Source organism: Erithacus rubecula, assembly GCF_903797595.1.
Source record: "Erithacus rubecula genome assembly, chromosome: 3".
Classification (NCBI taxonomy): Eukaryota; Metazoa; Chordata; class Aves; order Passeriformes; family Muscicapidae; genus Erithacus; species Erithacus rubecula.
In genome coordinates this window covers 12,681,820-12,699,560 of record NC_136689.1, presented here as the reverse complement: position 1 = coordinate 12,699,560, position 17,741 = coordinate 12,681,820, and the positions used below count along the sequence as shown (strand labels likewise).

The window sequence follows — 17,741 nt, the reverse complement described above, 5'->3', positions numbered from 1 at the left end:
GCTTCTCAGAGCTCTGTGGATGTTCTCCTGGAGCACCTCAGTCAAAATTTATTAGAAATGGTAGAGGTCTAGCTCACTGGAGTCTGACAAATGCCACTCTTGAGTGACATTCTTACTCTTTGTTACATTCAAGGTCTAAGTATGAAAAATGTTGGAATGTTGTTGCATAGTTAGAAATCATGGTAAGGAGGGTTTTCCTCATGTTCAGCTTGAAATTTTCTTTCAGTTCACCCAATCATCGCTTATTGCAGCTTTTTTATGTCCCCAGATTGTTTATATGTTGTTTATGCTCCCCCCCTTGTTCATATTTATCCTTCAAATATTTTTAAATCAAAGTATATCCCTCAAAAGTATATAATCTCAAAACCCTGAGGTGCACAAGGAGACTCTCTGCAGTCCTGCAGCTCTTCTATCAAGTAGGTCAGGGCTCAGGGACCAGCTTCTCTTGTAGCTGACACGACAGCAAAGCCATGAGGAACTGTGGCAAGCCTGCACCAAAGGAGAAATCCAACCCACAGCTAAGCCAGGGAGAGAGCTCTGGGTCACATTAATGCTATCTTAGCAGTGGTTCTAAAACCAGGATGGGCTCAGGAACCACCATGTACTCTTCATCCAGAGTAAGAACTAACACTCATTGCCTGGGGTTTTTGCATGCTGGCAGCAGATCCAAGAGCCCAAGCCTGACTCATAGCCACCTTCTCCAGCTGGGCAGCCACCATGGCTTCCTTCTGCTCCTGGAAACACCCAGAGGAGTAAAGGCACTCAGGGATTGCCACAATGCTCCAAGCCACCAGCAGATATGTGGCAGAGCAAGGTCATTCATTATGGCAGTACCTGATGGATGTTTCTTATCAAATCTTCATGATTTGCCTAACAAGTTTCGGATTAAAGCCTGGAGGCCAAATTCTCTCCTCTACCTGTCCATTTCCTTTTGGCAAAGAGAATGCATATGAGCCTGGCCTGGCAAATCTAATGGTATTCATTCTGTCATTCAGTTTTTTTTCTCTCTATTTTCCCTTTATCTCCTCTCACCTAGGATTTCATACTCTCATGCAATTGTATGCATGTTTATTTCATTATATTGTATTTCATCTTCTGAATATAATCACTGGCCCCAGCCCCATAAGCTAGATGCAATTTAGACAAAATTAAAGTAATTCCTCACCTGTAAGGTTCCATACAGCACAGTGCAGAGTAACATTAATGGGAACAGCCCATGTAAACCACGCAGTCCCATCCCACCATATGGTCTCAGACAGCTTCATACAACTTCAGCAATCCACTCTCCCACTGTGGAACCTACTGTTATTAATGCTACCATTCTTGTTGAAAAGGATGCAGGTGCCTTTGAACAGCTGCTAAAGAAACAAGCCAGAAAATTAGGTTGTACTCCTAAAGACTTTTTAATCTATTTCTAAAAGTCTGTAGTAATGCTAGCTAGACTCTGGTGAAGATGCACAGACTGATGTCTCTTGGTAGTGCTAAAAGTGCACAGAAGGCCAGTGCAAGCAAGATGCCCAAGAGAGACTGCTAAACCTGTGGAGTCCACAGCACAGACATGGGTGCAATTGTAGATGACAAAATTTGTGTGGAAAGGCTGAGAAATTAATCTCAGGAGGGTTCAGAAGAAATGAGCATGAGGTTTCCTAATAAAAGGGAAAAAAGACTGGACAGTGTGACTGGAGAGGGGTAATGATAAGAGCTGGAGGGTAGCTGGGATCACAGCAGAAAGGGGCCAACAGACTCACAGTCATCTCCTCCACAGACCTACAAGCAGTTCTGGGATATTTGCTTTGTTACAGCTTCCATCTAATACCAAACAAAGCATCCAACTAGAACAGGCTGTTCTCTTGCCTGTGGCACCCCAGCCTAAGACTTTGCTGGTTTCACGTGCATGTGTGTGTTTTTGTTTTAATAATCATATAAGAGGATTTCAGATATTTTTCCCTGGTGCTTTCACTCCATTTAGCATTGTGAAAATCTCCTCTGCTTTGTAGTTCAGCTCTGCCTAGGGTTTGTGTTTTGCACGCTCTGATTGAATGAGGGCACTAATCCAACAATGGGGTTGCCCATGAAAATTTGTTCAACCTTTGCTTCAAGTTACAAAAGAAAAAAAAAAAAATCTCTGCTTCTCACAGAGATGGAGATTGACTTTACTAGGTCAAGGTTTATTCAAAATTAGAATATTGAACCATATTATCAAACTACACCCAATAGTGACAAAAACTGTGATCCTAAAATTTCACACACAGAGGCACCTTACTGTTTTTGATTTCCAGACATTCTGGATAGGTGATGTCTCACCTCTGTGCATGCCCAGAACTGCCTCAGTCTCAGCAGGGCTGAACAGCTCAGCACTGCAGCCTCCAGAACCTCATGTTCCCTAAGGGGCTCCATCTGAAGGGTGTTTTCAGAACACACAACAAGATTAGGCGCTCCATGAAGTGCACTGATGGCAGATACTTCCTCTTAAAATAGAGCCAAAGGAAGCCAGCAACCTTCTCACCTATCCCTTCTATTTAATAGCCTGGGGATGAGAGTGCACACCCAGGAAAGAGAAGACCCAGGCTCAGTTCTGTACACCGAGCCTGAGGTAATCCAAAGCAGCCTCATAGGAGCACCTTGCTAAAGGTTCACTGGGATCAAGGCCTCTCCAGTCCTGCTACTGAAGCTGATGAACACAAGGGAATTCAGGACCCCATCAGGCCAATTGAAAGCACACTCTGCTACCTGGGGCAAATTTCAGCTTCTGCTCCCAGATGAGTCCTCACATTTCTTCTGATCCACAGCACTGCCTAACACAGTGACAAATCTATGAAGACAAGTATTCTGTAATATAAAAGGTTAAAATCTCTAAATCTTCTTACTATTGGGTTGCCCTTTATATTCCAACCAGGTTACTATATCCAGGCATCTAAAAATCCTTTTATAATATTTGTTTCTGCCACAAAAGATAGGAAAAAACCACAAATCTATAGAGACTTTGAAAAAAAAAAAAGCCAGCAGCTTTCAGGCAGAAATCTCAAAACAGTAAGGAGGCATTAAGTGGTACAGGACCAACCTTCAAATAACAGGATTTATTATACCCATTTTCTACTATCACACCTCCCCCCTCCCCAGTTAGCTGCAGCCTGTTTCGAATGGTAAGACAAGTAGAGATTTCTGGCTCCATTCCCAATCCGTTTCTCTGCTTCAGGGCTTCTCCCATTCTCTCCTGCTCACTTGGATCTCACATAACAGCATTGCTAAGCCATTTCAAAATGTTGGGAAAGAAAGTTTGGTATCTGCACCTGTAACTCTCATTGTTTTCACTATTTTCAGCTAGTTCCTTAAGCCAAGTTTAGATCACCCATTTAACTCACATGCAACATCCTCAGATGAGGAGCCCTTTATTTTCATTAAGGCTTCAAAAACTCACACCATCAGATAAACCACACAAAACTCAAAGAAAGGAGATTTGGGACTGAGGAAGCAGCTAACAGGAATACAAGAAATGAGGATATTAAGAGAGGAGTAAATTATGGGGAATCAGACATGAAGTTTCTTATCTGTTACTACTTGTGCTTTAAAACTGCCCAGCTGGCCAATTGTCAGTTAGGGATTTTCCTGCCTGACACAAAATTATATACCACACATCAAAACACACAACATATTCCTGCACTGTTATCTCTGCATCTGCCTACTCCTCCATTTCATACACCCTTAAACCTGAAAACTGTATCTTTCCCCACCTTTCTAGGGTCCTTCTACTCTAACAGCAATTTGTCTGTGAACAGCTTCATACCTATATTGTTTCTTAGCCCTTCTCTCTTTTTCTGGTCTTGGAAAGAGGATGATCAAAACTTTTCAAAAGCTGCAGTGCTCCCCCAGCCTCCTCTTCCTACAACAAATGGTTACCTTTACCCAGGATTCCAGCAGAAAGTAAAGTACACTTTTCTGCAAGATGTTTTGTCCTTGCACAGAGAAGGCACTTGATTGAGATGCAAAACACCTTTCCCTTTTTCTCCTTCCACCCAAATTTGCAAAAAGTTTGCAGCTATCTCAGCAGAAATGCATCACAGTGGGTCCTAATATTCATTAGGAACATTGAAATCACAGAATATTTCATTAGGAACACTGAAATAACACAGAAATCACAGAATCAAAGTCCAGTTCCTAGCCTTGCACAAGACACTCACAAGAATGCCAGCCCCACTATCCAAAATCTTAAGTGCATGGCAGCAGCAGGACTCTGTCTTCCCAACTTCAAGCGTGCGTGCACAAGTTTCACTCTGTGTTTCACTCTGAGCCCTCCAAGCTCACCTTGCTGCAGCAAGTGCTAAATTCTGGGTCCATAATGGAGAGCGTTTCCTCTCCTAGAGCACAGCTAGGAAGAGCTGGCTCTGCTGTGGGAAGCTGCCGCTGGACCCGCAGGAGGGAGCGAGGCTCGCTGTCCCTGCTCAGCTGCCGCAGCCACCTCTGCTGGCAGGAGGCTGCAGCGGGTCCTGCTCCACCAACACCCGCAGGCACGTCCAACGCCTCCTTCTGCCCAGGGAGAAGCAATACAATCCCATTTCTGCCTATTTGTCTTCCCAACATTCGGCCTTTTCAGCAGAATGTATGGCCACACCGCTCCCCCACCCTAGTCACTAGGGTTGGGAAGTCTTTATAGCAGCAGAGATTCTGCTGTAACTTTGAGGAAAGCACCCATGTTTCCCACAGCCACTATTAATTCTGCTGCTCGGAGTTATCAGAGGAATCAAATTGCAGTAGTGGCTCCAGGGAAGATGAGAGCTGCTACAAGCAAGTTTGATAGCTTTTCCCCTTTTTTTTCTAATGAGCCAATGATCCTGTTGAGTAAAGAACAATCTCACTGTGCAAAACCAGAACAGTGGAAGGATATTTCCCCTCCATGCTGCAACATAACCTAAAATTACTGACTTTAGAGCAGTTGACACCAAATGTAACTGCTCTAAAATTTCTGAAAGCCTTTGTAGCCTCCAGCAGAGTCTGAATACAGAGATGTTCTGTCACAGATGCTTCCTCCATTACCACAGGTGACAGCTTGAAAAGCAGTTTGCATTTATTAGTTGTCCATACTTTAACTTGCACATAGCTAAGTGGAAGTTTTCACAAGCATTTTATACACTCAAAAATTAACAATATATCCCCCAAAGGACTTCTAAAGACAACAAAAAGGTAATTCAAAATACTCTACTCTCTAACACACAAAGCACTAAATGCTGGTTTTCAGTGCTTTGTAGGAGTGTGTCAGAACTTTAGTCTGTATGGAGACAGTTCAATGGGATTTTTAGTTTCATAGTTAAAAAAACGTGTTATGGCACAACCATAACAACCTTTTGTAGAAAACCTAGTTTAAGTACCCAAGAGTTCACATAAGTATGACAGTAATAAAATTACATTCTAAGGCAGGCTAGGCCAAAGCACTTGCTACAGAAGCAGACAAGGAAGAGAAACTTGTAATATACCTTTATAGGCACAGATCCAAAAAAAAGGAAGCATTAAGGTGCTATGTACAAGTGTCATATACAAAATGTACTATGTAGCACTAGACCCCAGAAAGGATGGCATGAAAGGAGCTGGTCACAGTGAGGAGGATGCAGCAAGAACAGCCCCTGGAAAGAAAAACAACTTTCCTATGCCTGGAGCTCAACCAGGCAACATCTGTCACAAATGTTCAACACCACAATGGCCATTTTAGACAGTGTGGAAGGGAATTCTGAAGGATGCAAAGCCTAGAGTGCACATTGACATGAAATGTGGATTAAATATTCCACAAAAAAAACCCCTTCCAAAACAAACCTCTTGAAGACCTGCTTTTCAAAAGCCTGTATTTTATTTTACACAAGGCAAAAATGAAAAAAAAAAATCAAAGGCAAATCCGAGCATGAAACAGCTATTTCACCTGTCATATTTTCATTTTTGTCATTGTAAATGACCCACATAACCTACAGTTTCCTAAGCCACCTCAGCTAATACATGGTTAAGAAGTTTATACCATGCTTCCTGGTGTTTTTATGCACAAAGTTTCTGATCTTTGTCCCTATATTACAATGAAGTCCATGCAGATCACAGCCTCCTTTGGCACCTGTAAATCCCAGGGCAGTGTCCCAGGCAGCCCCGTGCCTTCCCCTGCTGCCAGAGGGTGACGGCGCTGCCGCTCTCCGCGGGCTCTGCTGCACAGCAAGGCTTGTCCCGACACGCGGCCCCTGTGCGCACGGGAGCTCTACCAGGAAGCCAAGGAGCAGATATTCCAGCTCTGCCTGTCAACTCTGCATTTCAAAGGTTGTGCCTGGGTGTGGGAAAGAATAAAGAGGGTCTGCCAGTCCACATGCAAAACTCCACACTCTGCTGCCCTAACTGCCAGGCTGTCGCTCAGGACAGGAGCACGTCCTCACCTATCCCTCCCCACTGAGTTAATACCAGCTCCATTTCTTTCCTATCTTATCTGCCAAACTACACACATCCTTCAAAACACACTTTTTAAAAACACTGAATGCCCAGTGCTCTGAAATAGAGAGAGCATCCAAAACAGGCAAGGTTATTGCCTTGAGGAAAGAGAGTTGAAGAACAGTTAGTGCAGTTTCTCAATTATGTCACTTAAAAATAATAGAATGTTTTTGGTTGGAAAAGTCCTTTAAGATCACCTTGTTCCAATCCCACTGCCAGGGCAGGGACATCTTCCACTACACCAGGCTGCTCAAAGTCCCATCCAGTCTGGCCTTGAACTCTTCCAGGTTGGATAACAGGTATTAATCTGTGGAGTCTTCTCCATGGATAGAATTTTTTTAATGCTAGAATCTATTTTCGTGGATGGTTTCCTTAACCCAAAATCAGACTACTGTTGCTCCCAAGAGGAATGTTACATCTTCCCAAATCTCTTTCACCAGCTGCAACGGGCACATCTCTGATTCACAGCCATGACTCAGATTTTAAGCAGGGAATATTTTGTGGGTGTATATCTATTCTCTTCAATTTGTGGCCACAGTACGGCTTAGATACACCATTACCAGTATACTAAAACATGTGCCAGCAGACAGTCATGTGGGGGAAGGGAGAATTTCACTTGGAATCACTGAGACAAGGCTAAAGATGAGGTTCACATGACTCTCTTTCATGGCTTCAGATGGGATTCAGGCAGTACATACAGGCAAACCCGTAAATGCAGTTTTAAAAGCCCAATTTCCAAGCCTTTTTGAGGTCACCAGATGGTGAGATGACCCCTAAATGTAAATGTTCAAATATTCATTACTGCCATCTAGATTACTAGCTATCACTTAAGTTTATTATGAACATCAACCAGCACAGAGGATGCAGATTGCATACAGAATTCTGGCTACTGCCACTTTCCTTCAGCACTGCGAAGCAGATGGCTCTTCAGTTACCAACCCACTGATGGGAACCCACACTCCTAGCCCCAGCTCCCACAGGAATGTACTAATACTAAATTACAGGTCCCTTGTCTAAATTATTGTTTTCTAGTCCCTCAAACATTGCAATGAAAAATACACAAAAAGCCATGGGAAGCAGGTAAGAGCTCACCCTTCTTTGATTACCCTCAAGCCAGTTTAAGTTTGTACACATCCAAGGTGACTGGCCTTGCTTGCCTTAAGGATTAAGACTGGGGCACTCTTCTGGTCAAGGAAACAATGAGAACAGACTCAAAAAGGCCAAGTTTCACATTTCTTGAATGCCCACTGGCATCACTACTCATGCCTCTCCTAAAAGAGAACAAACCTTGAAGAGAGCATATGATGTGCTGGATTCTGTGCACTACCTCAACTTCCAAAGTGTAAGGATCAGCAGATGGCTCATACCCTCCCACTGACAGCTTCCTCTTAATCAGCTCCAGGCAGCACCTCACTCCATGTATCTCACCACTCTGAAGGAGCCAAATGCCTGGCATTTTTTTAAACAAATCTCATACAACATCCTGAACTGGCTTCAAATATACAGATGAGTATACAGCATCGTGAGTTTCAGACTTTTTTTTTTATTCTCTCAAACTCAGGTTCTGATGATCACAAATTCTATTAAGCTGGTGACTGGAAACAAGAAATACAAATAAACCCATGAATAGAGTTTTTAAGAAAACAAGAAACAAGTTTTTAAGAAACCAAGTACATTTTATGAAACTCAACTGAAACTGTTCATTATAATGTGAAATACTACCAGAGAAGTACTGCACTTTTAATCATATATAGCTAGTAGGTTATAGATTATATAACCAACATTAAAAGACAGGCAACAGCAATCTGCCAAGTTTCAAGACTGCCCTCAAATCACTCCTTTTTACTAACTGTTGACAGCAACAGTGCTACTGTTCTCAGCTGCTGGAAAAACCCAGTTCAACACACGTCAGAACCACCAGCTTCCACCAAAAGGTGGTAATTATAGTGTTTGCCATTCAGTGATTATGTTAAACAAAGCCTCTTTCAGATGAGAACATGCTAAACAATCTCCTTACATATCCATTGCTCCTTTAAACACCAATATATTGAATGTTTGGTTGGATAAGAGTCAGACTTAAAGAACTGATGCCTTGACTATACAGATATTGGCAAGTATTTTGTCTTACGTTACTTTCTGTAGTCCTAAAATACATGATTTTCTGTTCATGGTATACAACTGCATCAGAGATTTGGAGAGCAAATTTTACAGAATACCAGTGTGTGATTTTATTTATCTCAGTGCAAGAGTGGAAGGAAGGACACATAAAGCTAGTATAGCCCTCCTTCTTAAAATATCAGATATTTCCAGCTAGTACAGAAGCTCTAGAGAAGGGTTCACATATACCAAGTTTGCCAGTAGTTCAAGTGTACTTTTTACCTGACACTGTAACAGACTAGCAATGCATGCACCCAGCACTGACCCCAGCTGAGGAGGATGAACTTATGGTGGTGTTAATGCCAGCTGCTTGTTACTCCAGCCAAAACAACCAAACGAGTATTTCAGTTTTGCTTAAATCACCACTCAGCTTTCAGTCAAAGGGGTCCTAAAAAGAGTGTAGACATGAATGGTGGAAGTAATCCCTTAAATTACTAGAACTGTTTTACAAGTGACAAACAATACCTTTAGGCTTGCTCTGTACTACTTCTCAGAAGTCCTTTCTCTAGTCCTTCAGCTCCCAGACGCCTGTGCAAGGCTGGGCTTGTTGGGAAGACTAAGGGAGATTACAGGTCTTGTGCTGTACTCCTGGGATAGCTGGTGGGAGCATCACCAGCATGACTGCCATGTGCCAAACAGCCAGCTTCTCATCTACCTCTCTACTTTTGTTGCCTGCTATTTTCTTCCCTTATTGATGCAATTGTCAATTCCACAGAATGGAGACAATAACAAATGCACATCCAAGTATCCATATGTATATGGATGTTTGGTTACTTTTACCATCAAATTTATTCACCCCTCCCCTCTTTAAAACCACGTGTTTATCAAAGTCTTGCACAGTTTCAAATTATTATACTCAAACACTTTTTTGACCCTTCCTCTTCCCTAACAAAATTGAAAAATGCTGTTTTCTTATCAGCTCAGAAGCGCAGTACAACTTAGCACAAACAAGTAAAGACAAATTCAGATTTGCAATAAGAGAAAATAATCAGTACAAGAACAATTGTTTCTGGAGAATATGTTTTCATACATTGTGATATCTTAGAATTAACTCTAAGTACTTACCAGATTTGTAAAGCATGGACAGACCTACTTATCTGGGGTATAAAGAATTTATGCTCAATATCAATACTATGTTGCAGTACTTGTTTTTAAATTTAACTTTTTTAAGGATAAGAGATGTCTTTCTAAGCATAACAGAAAGATATCAGTTCATAAAATCTATTTCTCCACTGACCAATTTCTGTACTCTGCTTATTTGGAAAGGTGATGTACTCATTGAAAGTAATGATACTAGCTGCTTTGCAAACAGTTTATGTTATGGTGATTAAATGTCTTTCACAGCTCTGCCTGCCTTGTGTGTATGAACACACTAAAATGCAGGCACACATTTTTTTTTCCTAAAACCAGACAATTAGTCTCAAGACAAATGTTCTATGAGAACATCACAGAAACACCTCTTCAGTTAGTCAAAGAATGATCAGTAGTACTCAAAACCAGAGGTGAAATGCATTTTGATATTAGGCATGCATGAGATGTATTAAACCATTATGTTTCCATTCAGCTCTATGGCTTCCTATACACTAGCAGGTCATACATGTCAACAGGCATATTACAAACAAACAAAAAAGCAATACAGTTAGGCCAGTAACTGTACCGGTAAAAAAATTTTCTTCTAGTAAAAAATTAAAACTGTATCATATTTTTGGCTAGCTTCTCTTTTTTACAATTTGCCCCTCCTGTTAATACCCATTAAGACTTTATATTTTGAACCTACATCTGTCAAAGATATTGGTTACCAGGTGAACCACTGTAAACTGCATCTCTGTGCCAGCCATGATTTCAGTGAGATAACCCAGATACAGAGGTCTGAATTTTGCACTACTTTTTCCTGAGGGGGAAGGTACGATTTATAAAGTAAAATTCAAAATGTTTCACAGCTATAAGAACATTTTCCTAAGAGGCACCAGAAAGATTGAGTTTGTGTGTAATTATGAAAGACATCATCTGGGGATGCCAAGTGCACTGAAATAGATGAATGTTTTTAACTCACTAAACATGTCTCAACTCACCAGCATGCTTACCTAAACCCCAAAATGATGGTTTAGGTATGCAAAAATTGAGAGATAAGGTAATGTTAAAACCTTGCACGTTTGGGCTAGAGCACTGAAGTTCTTGTGTTGCCTATGAAATTATTCTGAAAATAAATTGGCCAAGACTTCTTCAAACTCAGCCTTAAAATTTTGCTACTGGAATCTATATTTAAATAAAGCTCTTATTAACCCTTTTAGGAACAAGCTTAAAATCTGTTGACTCAAATACAAGTTAGAAGATAAAACACAAGATTTGTTTCTAGAAACTTTGGTGTCAGTGTTAGTTTGTTTTCTGGAGAAAGGATCTGCTAATTCAGCATTCAGGAAATATTTTTTCCTTTCTTTAAATTTTATTATGTAACAGAATATTGCCCCTAGTTTTTGTCCTAAGATGTAACAAATTATTTTTTTTTTGTAAAGCACAGAAATGCTCCACACTGAAATAGAAGTCACTCCAGTCAAAATCTATGCTGATGTGTCTCCTGTTTACTACACCTGGAGACAGTATAAGCACCTGTGCTGTCTTTCACCACATAAGAGACAACTCTAAACTAACACTTGAGACAATGATCTACAGCAACATATTACAATTAGTTAAAAATCTAACTTCTTGAAGAAATAAAGCTATGTGAAATATCTAGATCTTAGCATAGTGGGATAAAACACTATAAATATGAAAGGAATCTTTAGTGCCCTTTTTTTTATTGCCCTTTATTCATCCTTAGCAAAATCCACATGAGAAAAGCATAGCACCACTTCTTGATGCATTTCCTAGTTAACCATAGAAAGTTTCCTATACCCTCTAGATAGTAAATGAATGCAATACCACTTAAGAAATAAGACACAGCAACAACCTGAGAGCTGAGAGAGAAGCCTTTCAAACAAGAACTAGAAAAAAGAAAAAAAATAGTGAAAAGTCCCTCCAAAGGTTTCTTTTCTTTAAAATTAGTTACTGAGTGTAGATGTTTAGTAGGTGATACTACACAATCTAAAAAATACCGTGAGTAGTATATATGTGCATATGCATTTTTATATACACGCAAATAAATCTGGGAAAAATAGAACATTTAAACTTAATATTTACCCTGCCAATCATAATTGCCCTCATAGCCACGAGGAAACTCTTTTCTGCAGTAGGCATTCAGTGTGTTCAAACTCTCAATGCTCTTAAATTCCATTCACTTCCAGTGGTAGAGTTAGTACCTCTTAAAATTATAGTTTGCTTGTTTGAGAGTGAACAGTCACCATGCCAACCCTGATGAACAACACAGGACATGACATAGCCTGTGGATTTCTTGTCTCACCCTAACAGCTGGAAATCTAATTGGGGCAGAGGAAAACAAAACATGATAAAAACAACCATAGGAGTCAGGAGAGAAAACAAGAAACAAGCAGTATGAGTTTATGTGGAAACAAACACAGATACCCATCCATGTAGTGTTTCTGTCCAATACATTAAAGGAAAAATGTTTTTCAGTTACCAGTCTGCTACATGCTTTCCCATTAAGAAGGTGGTTTCACAAGCCACTGAACTCTATCTTTGATGCTCATCATTACTATTCCTAAGTGTTTGTGAACTACACCACTTAAATCCCCTCAAATGTCAGTTTATATTCTCTTGTAACGTATTCCTACAGTGTGGGATTACAGACACAAGGGAGGCCTTCAGGCACTGAGAATGTAAATTAGCCTAATCTCAAGAAAACAAGATGTGCACTTAACCATAAATATTTGTTATAATCACATCAAACATGACATACCTGGTATTCAGTTTTGTATAAATTAGTTGTTATGTCAGCCCTACTTCTGAGGTTATCCAAAATCCAAACACGTAACATTATTTCTACTCTTCAGGCCTGAATAATATGTACAGACATTAATGCTATATCCAGCTCTACAATCATTCAAGACACATTATATAACTTTATTTTTTTATTTGACAAGCAGCAGTATCATGTTCGTCATTTTTTTACATTTTAATGTAGATACAATTATTAGGTTATCTGTCATATTACAATATTTAGGTTTTTTGTGTGATTTTTTTTTACTTTGTCTTAAGATACATTAAAAAACATCAACTGCAAACGTGAAAGGGGAGGGGGAGGGAAAAAAAAAGCATGGTACCCAACCAATTCTCCACATTTCAGCAATACTTCACTCATTCTTTTAGTAAAGTTTTAAGAAATGTCGTAATGACATGAGCTTGAAATATCTATAGGCATTTTCATTGACGCTCATGACATGGCACTGGTGATGTTGTAAACAGCAGAAAAACAGGGGCTGCCAAGTGACCAATTATGGAGGCACAGGCCTGCCTCTTCCCACAGGAACACACCAAACAGTGACAGCAATGATCTCCTTACAATCATACCTGCAGGATAGCAACATCATGCTACATAACTGTATTCGTCTGCAGAGGCCTGGCTTCGCTCTATGTACTGTTTGTCTATCAGGACTTCAATACACTTCTTAATCATGCTGATACTTGGGTTAAACCTGGCTCTTGATTGGCTAATTACCTGCAAAAGAAACACACATTTTTAGTGTTAATTTGCTAAAGGTTTAAGGCAAATTCAGTATATTTTTCTTTTAAAGACAGGATTAAATAACCCTGGAATAATTAATTTAAAACAACTAAGGAAGCATCTCTATGTATTAGTGTCAGTGAAAATGACTAGTCAGCTCACTAGTTACTTTGGCCACGTTTCCCAGATCTCTTAATTCTTCTTGCTTGCTTCACTTGTCACATTACAGATGAATATCCACATTAATATCATTAATACATTTCTTCACTACTATCACAGTGGAGTTTCCTTACCACTAACCTCCTTCCCTATACATTTGGAGAAAATCAGGATGAATTTCTTTTTCTTCAGTCATTCTGAGTTCCATCTGGCTATGCTGGAACTTTTTAATACATGCAGCAAGAAGTTATTTCAAAAACAAATCTATATTTGCATTGTGGAAGAAGTTGCCACTTCAGGCAAAACTTTAGATGTCTCTTAGTAGTTCTCAGTTTTGCCCATTCACTTGTAGAGAAGAGGAAGAAATTGTGTGTAATAACAGAACATGCAAATCTATAAGTAGGATATCTTTTCAAACAGAAGATCTTACTACTCGAGTGTCACAATATATTTTGCCAGTAGTTTCTTATTTCTTCTGTAAAATAAATACTTTTATTTCAGCTGAATTTTCAGTTTTCTTTACAACTCCTCGTGGCTGGCTTTGTCCCAGCTCTAGAGTTTGCTGGGGCCCTCTGTGAGCCAACAGAACTCACCAGGTGGAACTCACCCAGCAAAGCAAACAAAAAGCTCAAAAGAGTGAGTTTTGTTGGGCTAACAGCCAAGGGTCTGGTATGTTCCACAGCAGTACAAGTGAGGAGAAACTGGGTGCTAACAAGCTGATAGATCTGCTCAGATTTCACCTAACTTAGCCCTCCACTGAAGCTGATTATCATCACCACACTTCATCTATTTACTTAAGACAGAGAGAAGAGAGAGAGAATTTTGTATTGCTATGGGTATTCTTGTTGTTGTTACTTTCTTTAAATCAAAGACAGTACAGATAAGAAAAACAGACATAAATACCTGATGGCCAGAATAAAACTTTTCTGGGAATAACTGCTCTGACTTCTCCCTTCCACTACTTCCAGACTTACTCATTTTATAGGAAAAGCTACCCCATCCTGCAGGTGACTGCAACATTGAGCTAGAATTGAAATTATCAGGGCGTATCTAACAGTTAACAATTCCACAAAGACCACATCCTGACACATACAGACTTACCAAGGGCCTGGAGTATTTTCTTTAACACCTCACCCTAAATGAAATGTGTGGTGCTGTAGTCTGTGTTAGAATCAGAGCTAACTACATTAGAGTTATAAGTCTCTCAAATATCTCTCTAACAGTATAATCTTGCTCTTATAGCTAAGAAAAAAAAATACTAACTAGGTGAGAAAATATTAACTATTAATAGTAAACAGACTCCTTTCAGAAAAAAGTCGTTCTTACTCAAACAGCACATTTGAATTGATACATTATATATAAGAAAATAAATAGCATAACAAAAATAACAATGGCATCAGAATTAGTAACAATTATACTCTCTACTTAGTTTTTAACTGAGTAACCATGAAAATATCCACCTTTCTTGCAAAGCTGATGAAGAAGGTCCTAATGTTACTATTCTGCAAGAGCCCTGCAAGAGCAAAACACAGCAGGGGCATTTAAGTGGCCCTTCAGTTACACAAAGGAAGCAACCAGAAAGGATTTGTTTCCAAAACAAAGATTTGTAATCTATTTCCCCCTTATAAACTGGTGTCAAGCAAAGTATATTTCAGGAAATTTTTTAATTATTTAAAAGTGGGCAGAAAAAAGCATTTTCAAAGATGAGAGGGCTTGCTTATCTATAATTTTCTATCAAATTCTTATATAATTTCATCATAATCACACAGATGATTTAAATAATAGGAAACCAAATAAACAAAGATTTGAGAAAAAACAGGACCTATGCTGCCTCACCTTTTAGATATTCAAAATCAGATTTCTCAAATCAAGCTCGATTTCAAAATATTTCAAAACACTTCTTCAACATCCAAAACCTTTAAGAGGTCTCACACTGCATCTTCTGGGCTTACAAACTCCCTGTTGCTGCTAGGGTTTTTTAAAAAATAAAAATTAAGTACTGGGTGTGATAAACTGTTTCCTCCACCACCACAAATTACTCAATGTCCCTCCATCTCCATGCTCTAAATGGTTGAATAAAGCATGAATCTTTATTCCTCCTGCCACCAGTCTTAGCTCTGAGGCCATCCAGCAAGGCTCAGAGACACAAAAATGAATTAAACTGAAGAAAGAGCTTTGGAAGTTTGAGAAAAGTAAACCTGGGAACTCGTTGGAAGGAGCAGATGTTAGGCTGGAATGAGAAATACAATTAGGCAGGCAACTAGCAGATGGGAAAGTGGGAGAAAAACTAAAGAAATAGCACTTCCTTCCAAGTCAGCCTGTGACAGTTCACAGGTCATTAATCTGGAATCTAAAAAAATCTAGAGAACTGTACCACTCTGTGGAAAAGGGAGATTAAAAAGTGGATTTCTCCATACTCAGACAACTTCTAAAAATTAAACCATGATTTATAATTAAATAATGATTAGAGCACAAAATTGGCTAAGTGCTTCTGTGGAAATTCCATACTAGAATAACCCTATTCAGGTTTTCAACTGAACCCACAGCTCTGGCAATGATTTTTATAGGATACAACGTTTCTTGGCATAGAACCAGCTAACAGGAAAGAGCAAGAAAGTAATGCTCTGGTGCTAAGACACATTTACAAGATTGAGGGATCCAGTACTGCAATTCAAAAATAACCCCAGGGAAGTTCTCACTAATTTCACTGGAGTACTGGTTTCCACGTGGTTGAGTTTTGCAGTCGGATGTTTTACCCTACAATCCTAAAGATTTTCATGAAATCCAACCCAAGGACTGTCTCTTACCTCCTGAATAAGAGCATTATGTCGCAGCACTTTGCGCGCTTTCATGATACGGACAATAGCAGCTTGCAGATACATTTTCCTGTCTTCATCTACAGCACTTCGGGTCTGCTCCATCTCCTGCCACACAGGAACAACAGTAATGCTCAAAATACAGTAAGACCAATAAAGATATAAGTATAAAAGTATCTTGAATCTGTATTTTTCACTCTACTAGAAGTGGTGAACGAATACAAAAATGCAGGTGTAGTTCAATTCCAGGAAAGGTATGTTCATAAATCAAGGATATCAGGTTTCATGAAAGTCAGTAGGAAGGTAGGAGAGAGGCATCTGAACCAACATTTTTGCTATGAATTGACTACAATGTATTGAGTTTGGCAATACCTACCTGTTTGTACAAAATCCTGTGTCTCAAGAGATACACTGAGAACATGGATTAACAACACAGGAGTTGATTTTAGTTGCCAAAGGACACAGAACCATAGGAAAGCAGTTGATTGGTTCTGCTGTTCTTGCAGTAAGTTGCTTTTATAAATACCAACAACAAAAAAGTCTTATGATATAGACTAAACACCAATACCATTTGGTGTATCTTTTTCTTCTACTTTCTTGTTCCCTATTTCATATTCTTTTGCCTTTTATTTATTTAACTAAAATATTTAAGTATATTTAAGTAAAAAAAAATTGTGTTGCTTAAGCTTCAAACCTACAAAACTTCTTCTGTAAATCTTGGGCAATCTGATAGCTGCTTACTACACCAAACTAACACAGTAAATTCCATTTTAGAAAAATAAGCTTTCAGAGCTATTCAGGCTAGAAACACCAAAGAATACTTGCCTGTGGTGTGTCTTTCTGCATTGATGTGGTAATTTTAAACTTTGTTCGTTTACTGCTGAAGTTCATATTTAATGAAAATGTAGACTCTGTCTCTATATCTTCCTGCAATAGAGAATAGTTTCTAAAAATCAGGAATGGTACCAGAAAATAGTAACAATTTAGTTTGAAAAGTCACAGTTAAGGTCTTACATACACAGAAAAAAATTAAGATTTGTAGTTGGAATCCATCTACAGATTAATCTCAATTCTTTTACACACACAGACGCTTTTTTTTTTTTTTCTTTTTTTTCCCCTGCAGTAAAAACACCTTTACATTCAACACAGCATGGCTGGACAGATCTCTGCAGTTTCCAGGTAAGAGTTTGTACAAGTATTACCAATTTCCAGCAGAATAAAGTTACTGGGATTCTGAGACCTTAGAATCTTGCTAAACTGTCTAAAGCACAAGCATATTAGTAAACACAGAAAATATTTATCTAAATGTGCACTCAAACCAATAGTAATTCTAATTTTATATCTTGAGACAAAGAGTCTTCGTTACAATATATATTAAAACCAGGATACCAGGCATAGTATGGAAAATATGAAAGGAGAAAGACCAAGATCTTCAAAAACAATAAGCTAACAAAAAATAGGCTAACATTAACTTTTAGTATTATTCTGCTGACATGATTGAATATAAACCAAAATAAATTGTGTATTGAGCATGAACCACT

The 17,741-nt window shown here is 39.1% G+C and overlaps 1 protein-coding gene across 5 annotated transcripts in view; it reads right to left on the bottom strand.

Annotated features, from left to right (window-relative positions):
* Positions 1 to 17,741, bottom strand: part of CUL2 (cullin 2) — an 81,458-nt gene that overhangs the window by 27,759 nt on the left and 35,958 nt on the right. For 3 of the 5 annotated variants that reach the window (XM_079301260.1, XM_079301261.1, XM_079301258.1), the window contains exons 19-21: positions 17,026 to 17,127; positions 16,192 to 16,308; positions 12,604 to 13,219 (exon numbers count right to left, since the gene is read on the bottom strand). In XM_079301260.1, coding sequence (XP_079157386.1) covers positions 13,088 to 13,219; positions 16,192 to 16,308; positions 17,026 to 17,127 — 351 coding nt within the window. In that variant the 3' untranslated portion in view covers positions 12,604 to 13,087. Of the gene's footprint in view, positions 1 to 12,603; positions 13,220 to 16,191; positions 16,309 to 16,986; positions 17,128 to 17,741 lie in introns of those variants that run through there. The other 2 variants (XM_079301259.1, XM_079301262.1) reach the window with 2 other exon arrangements.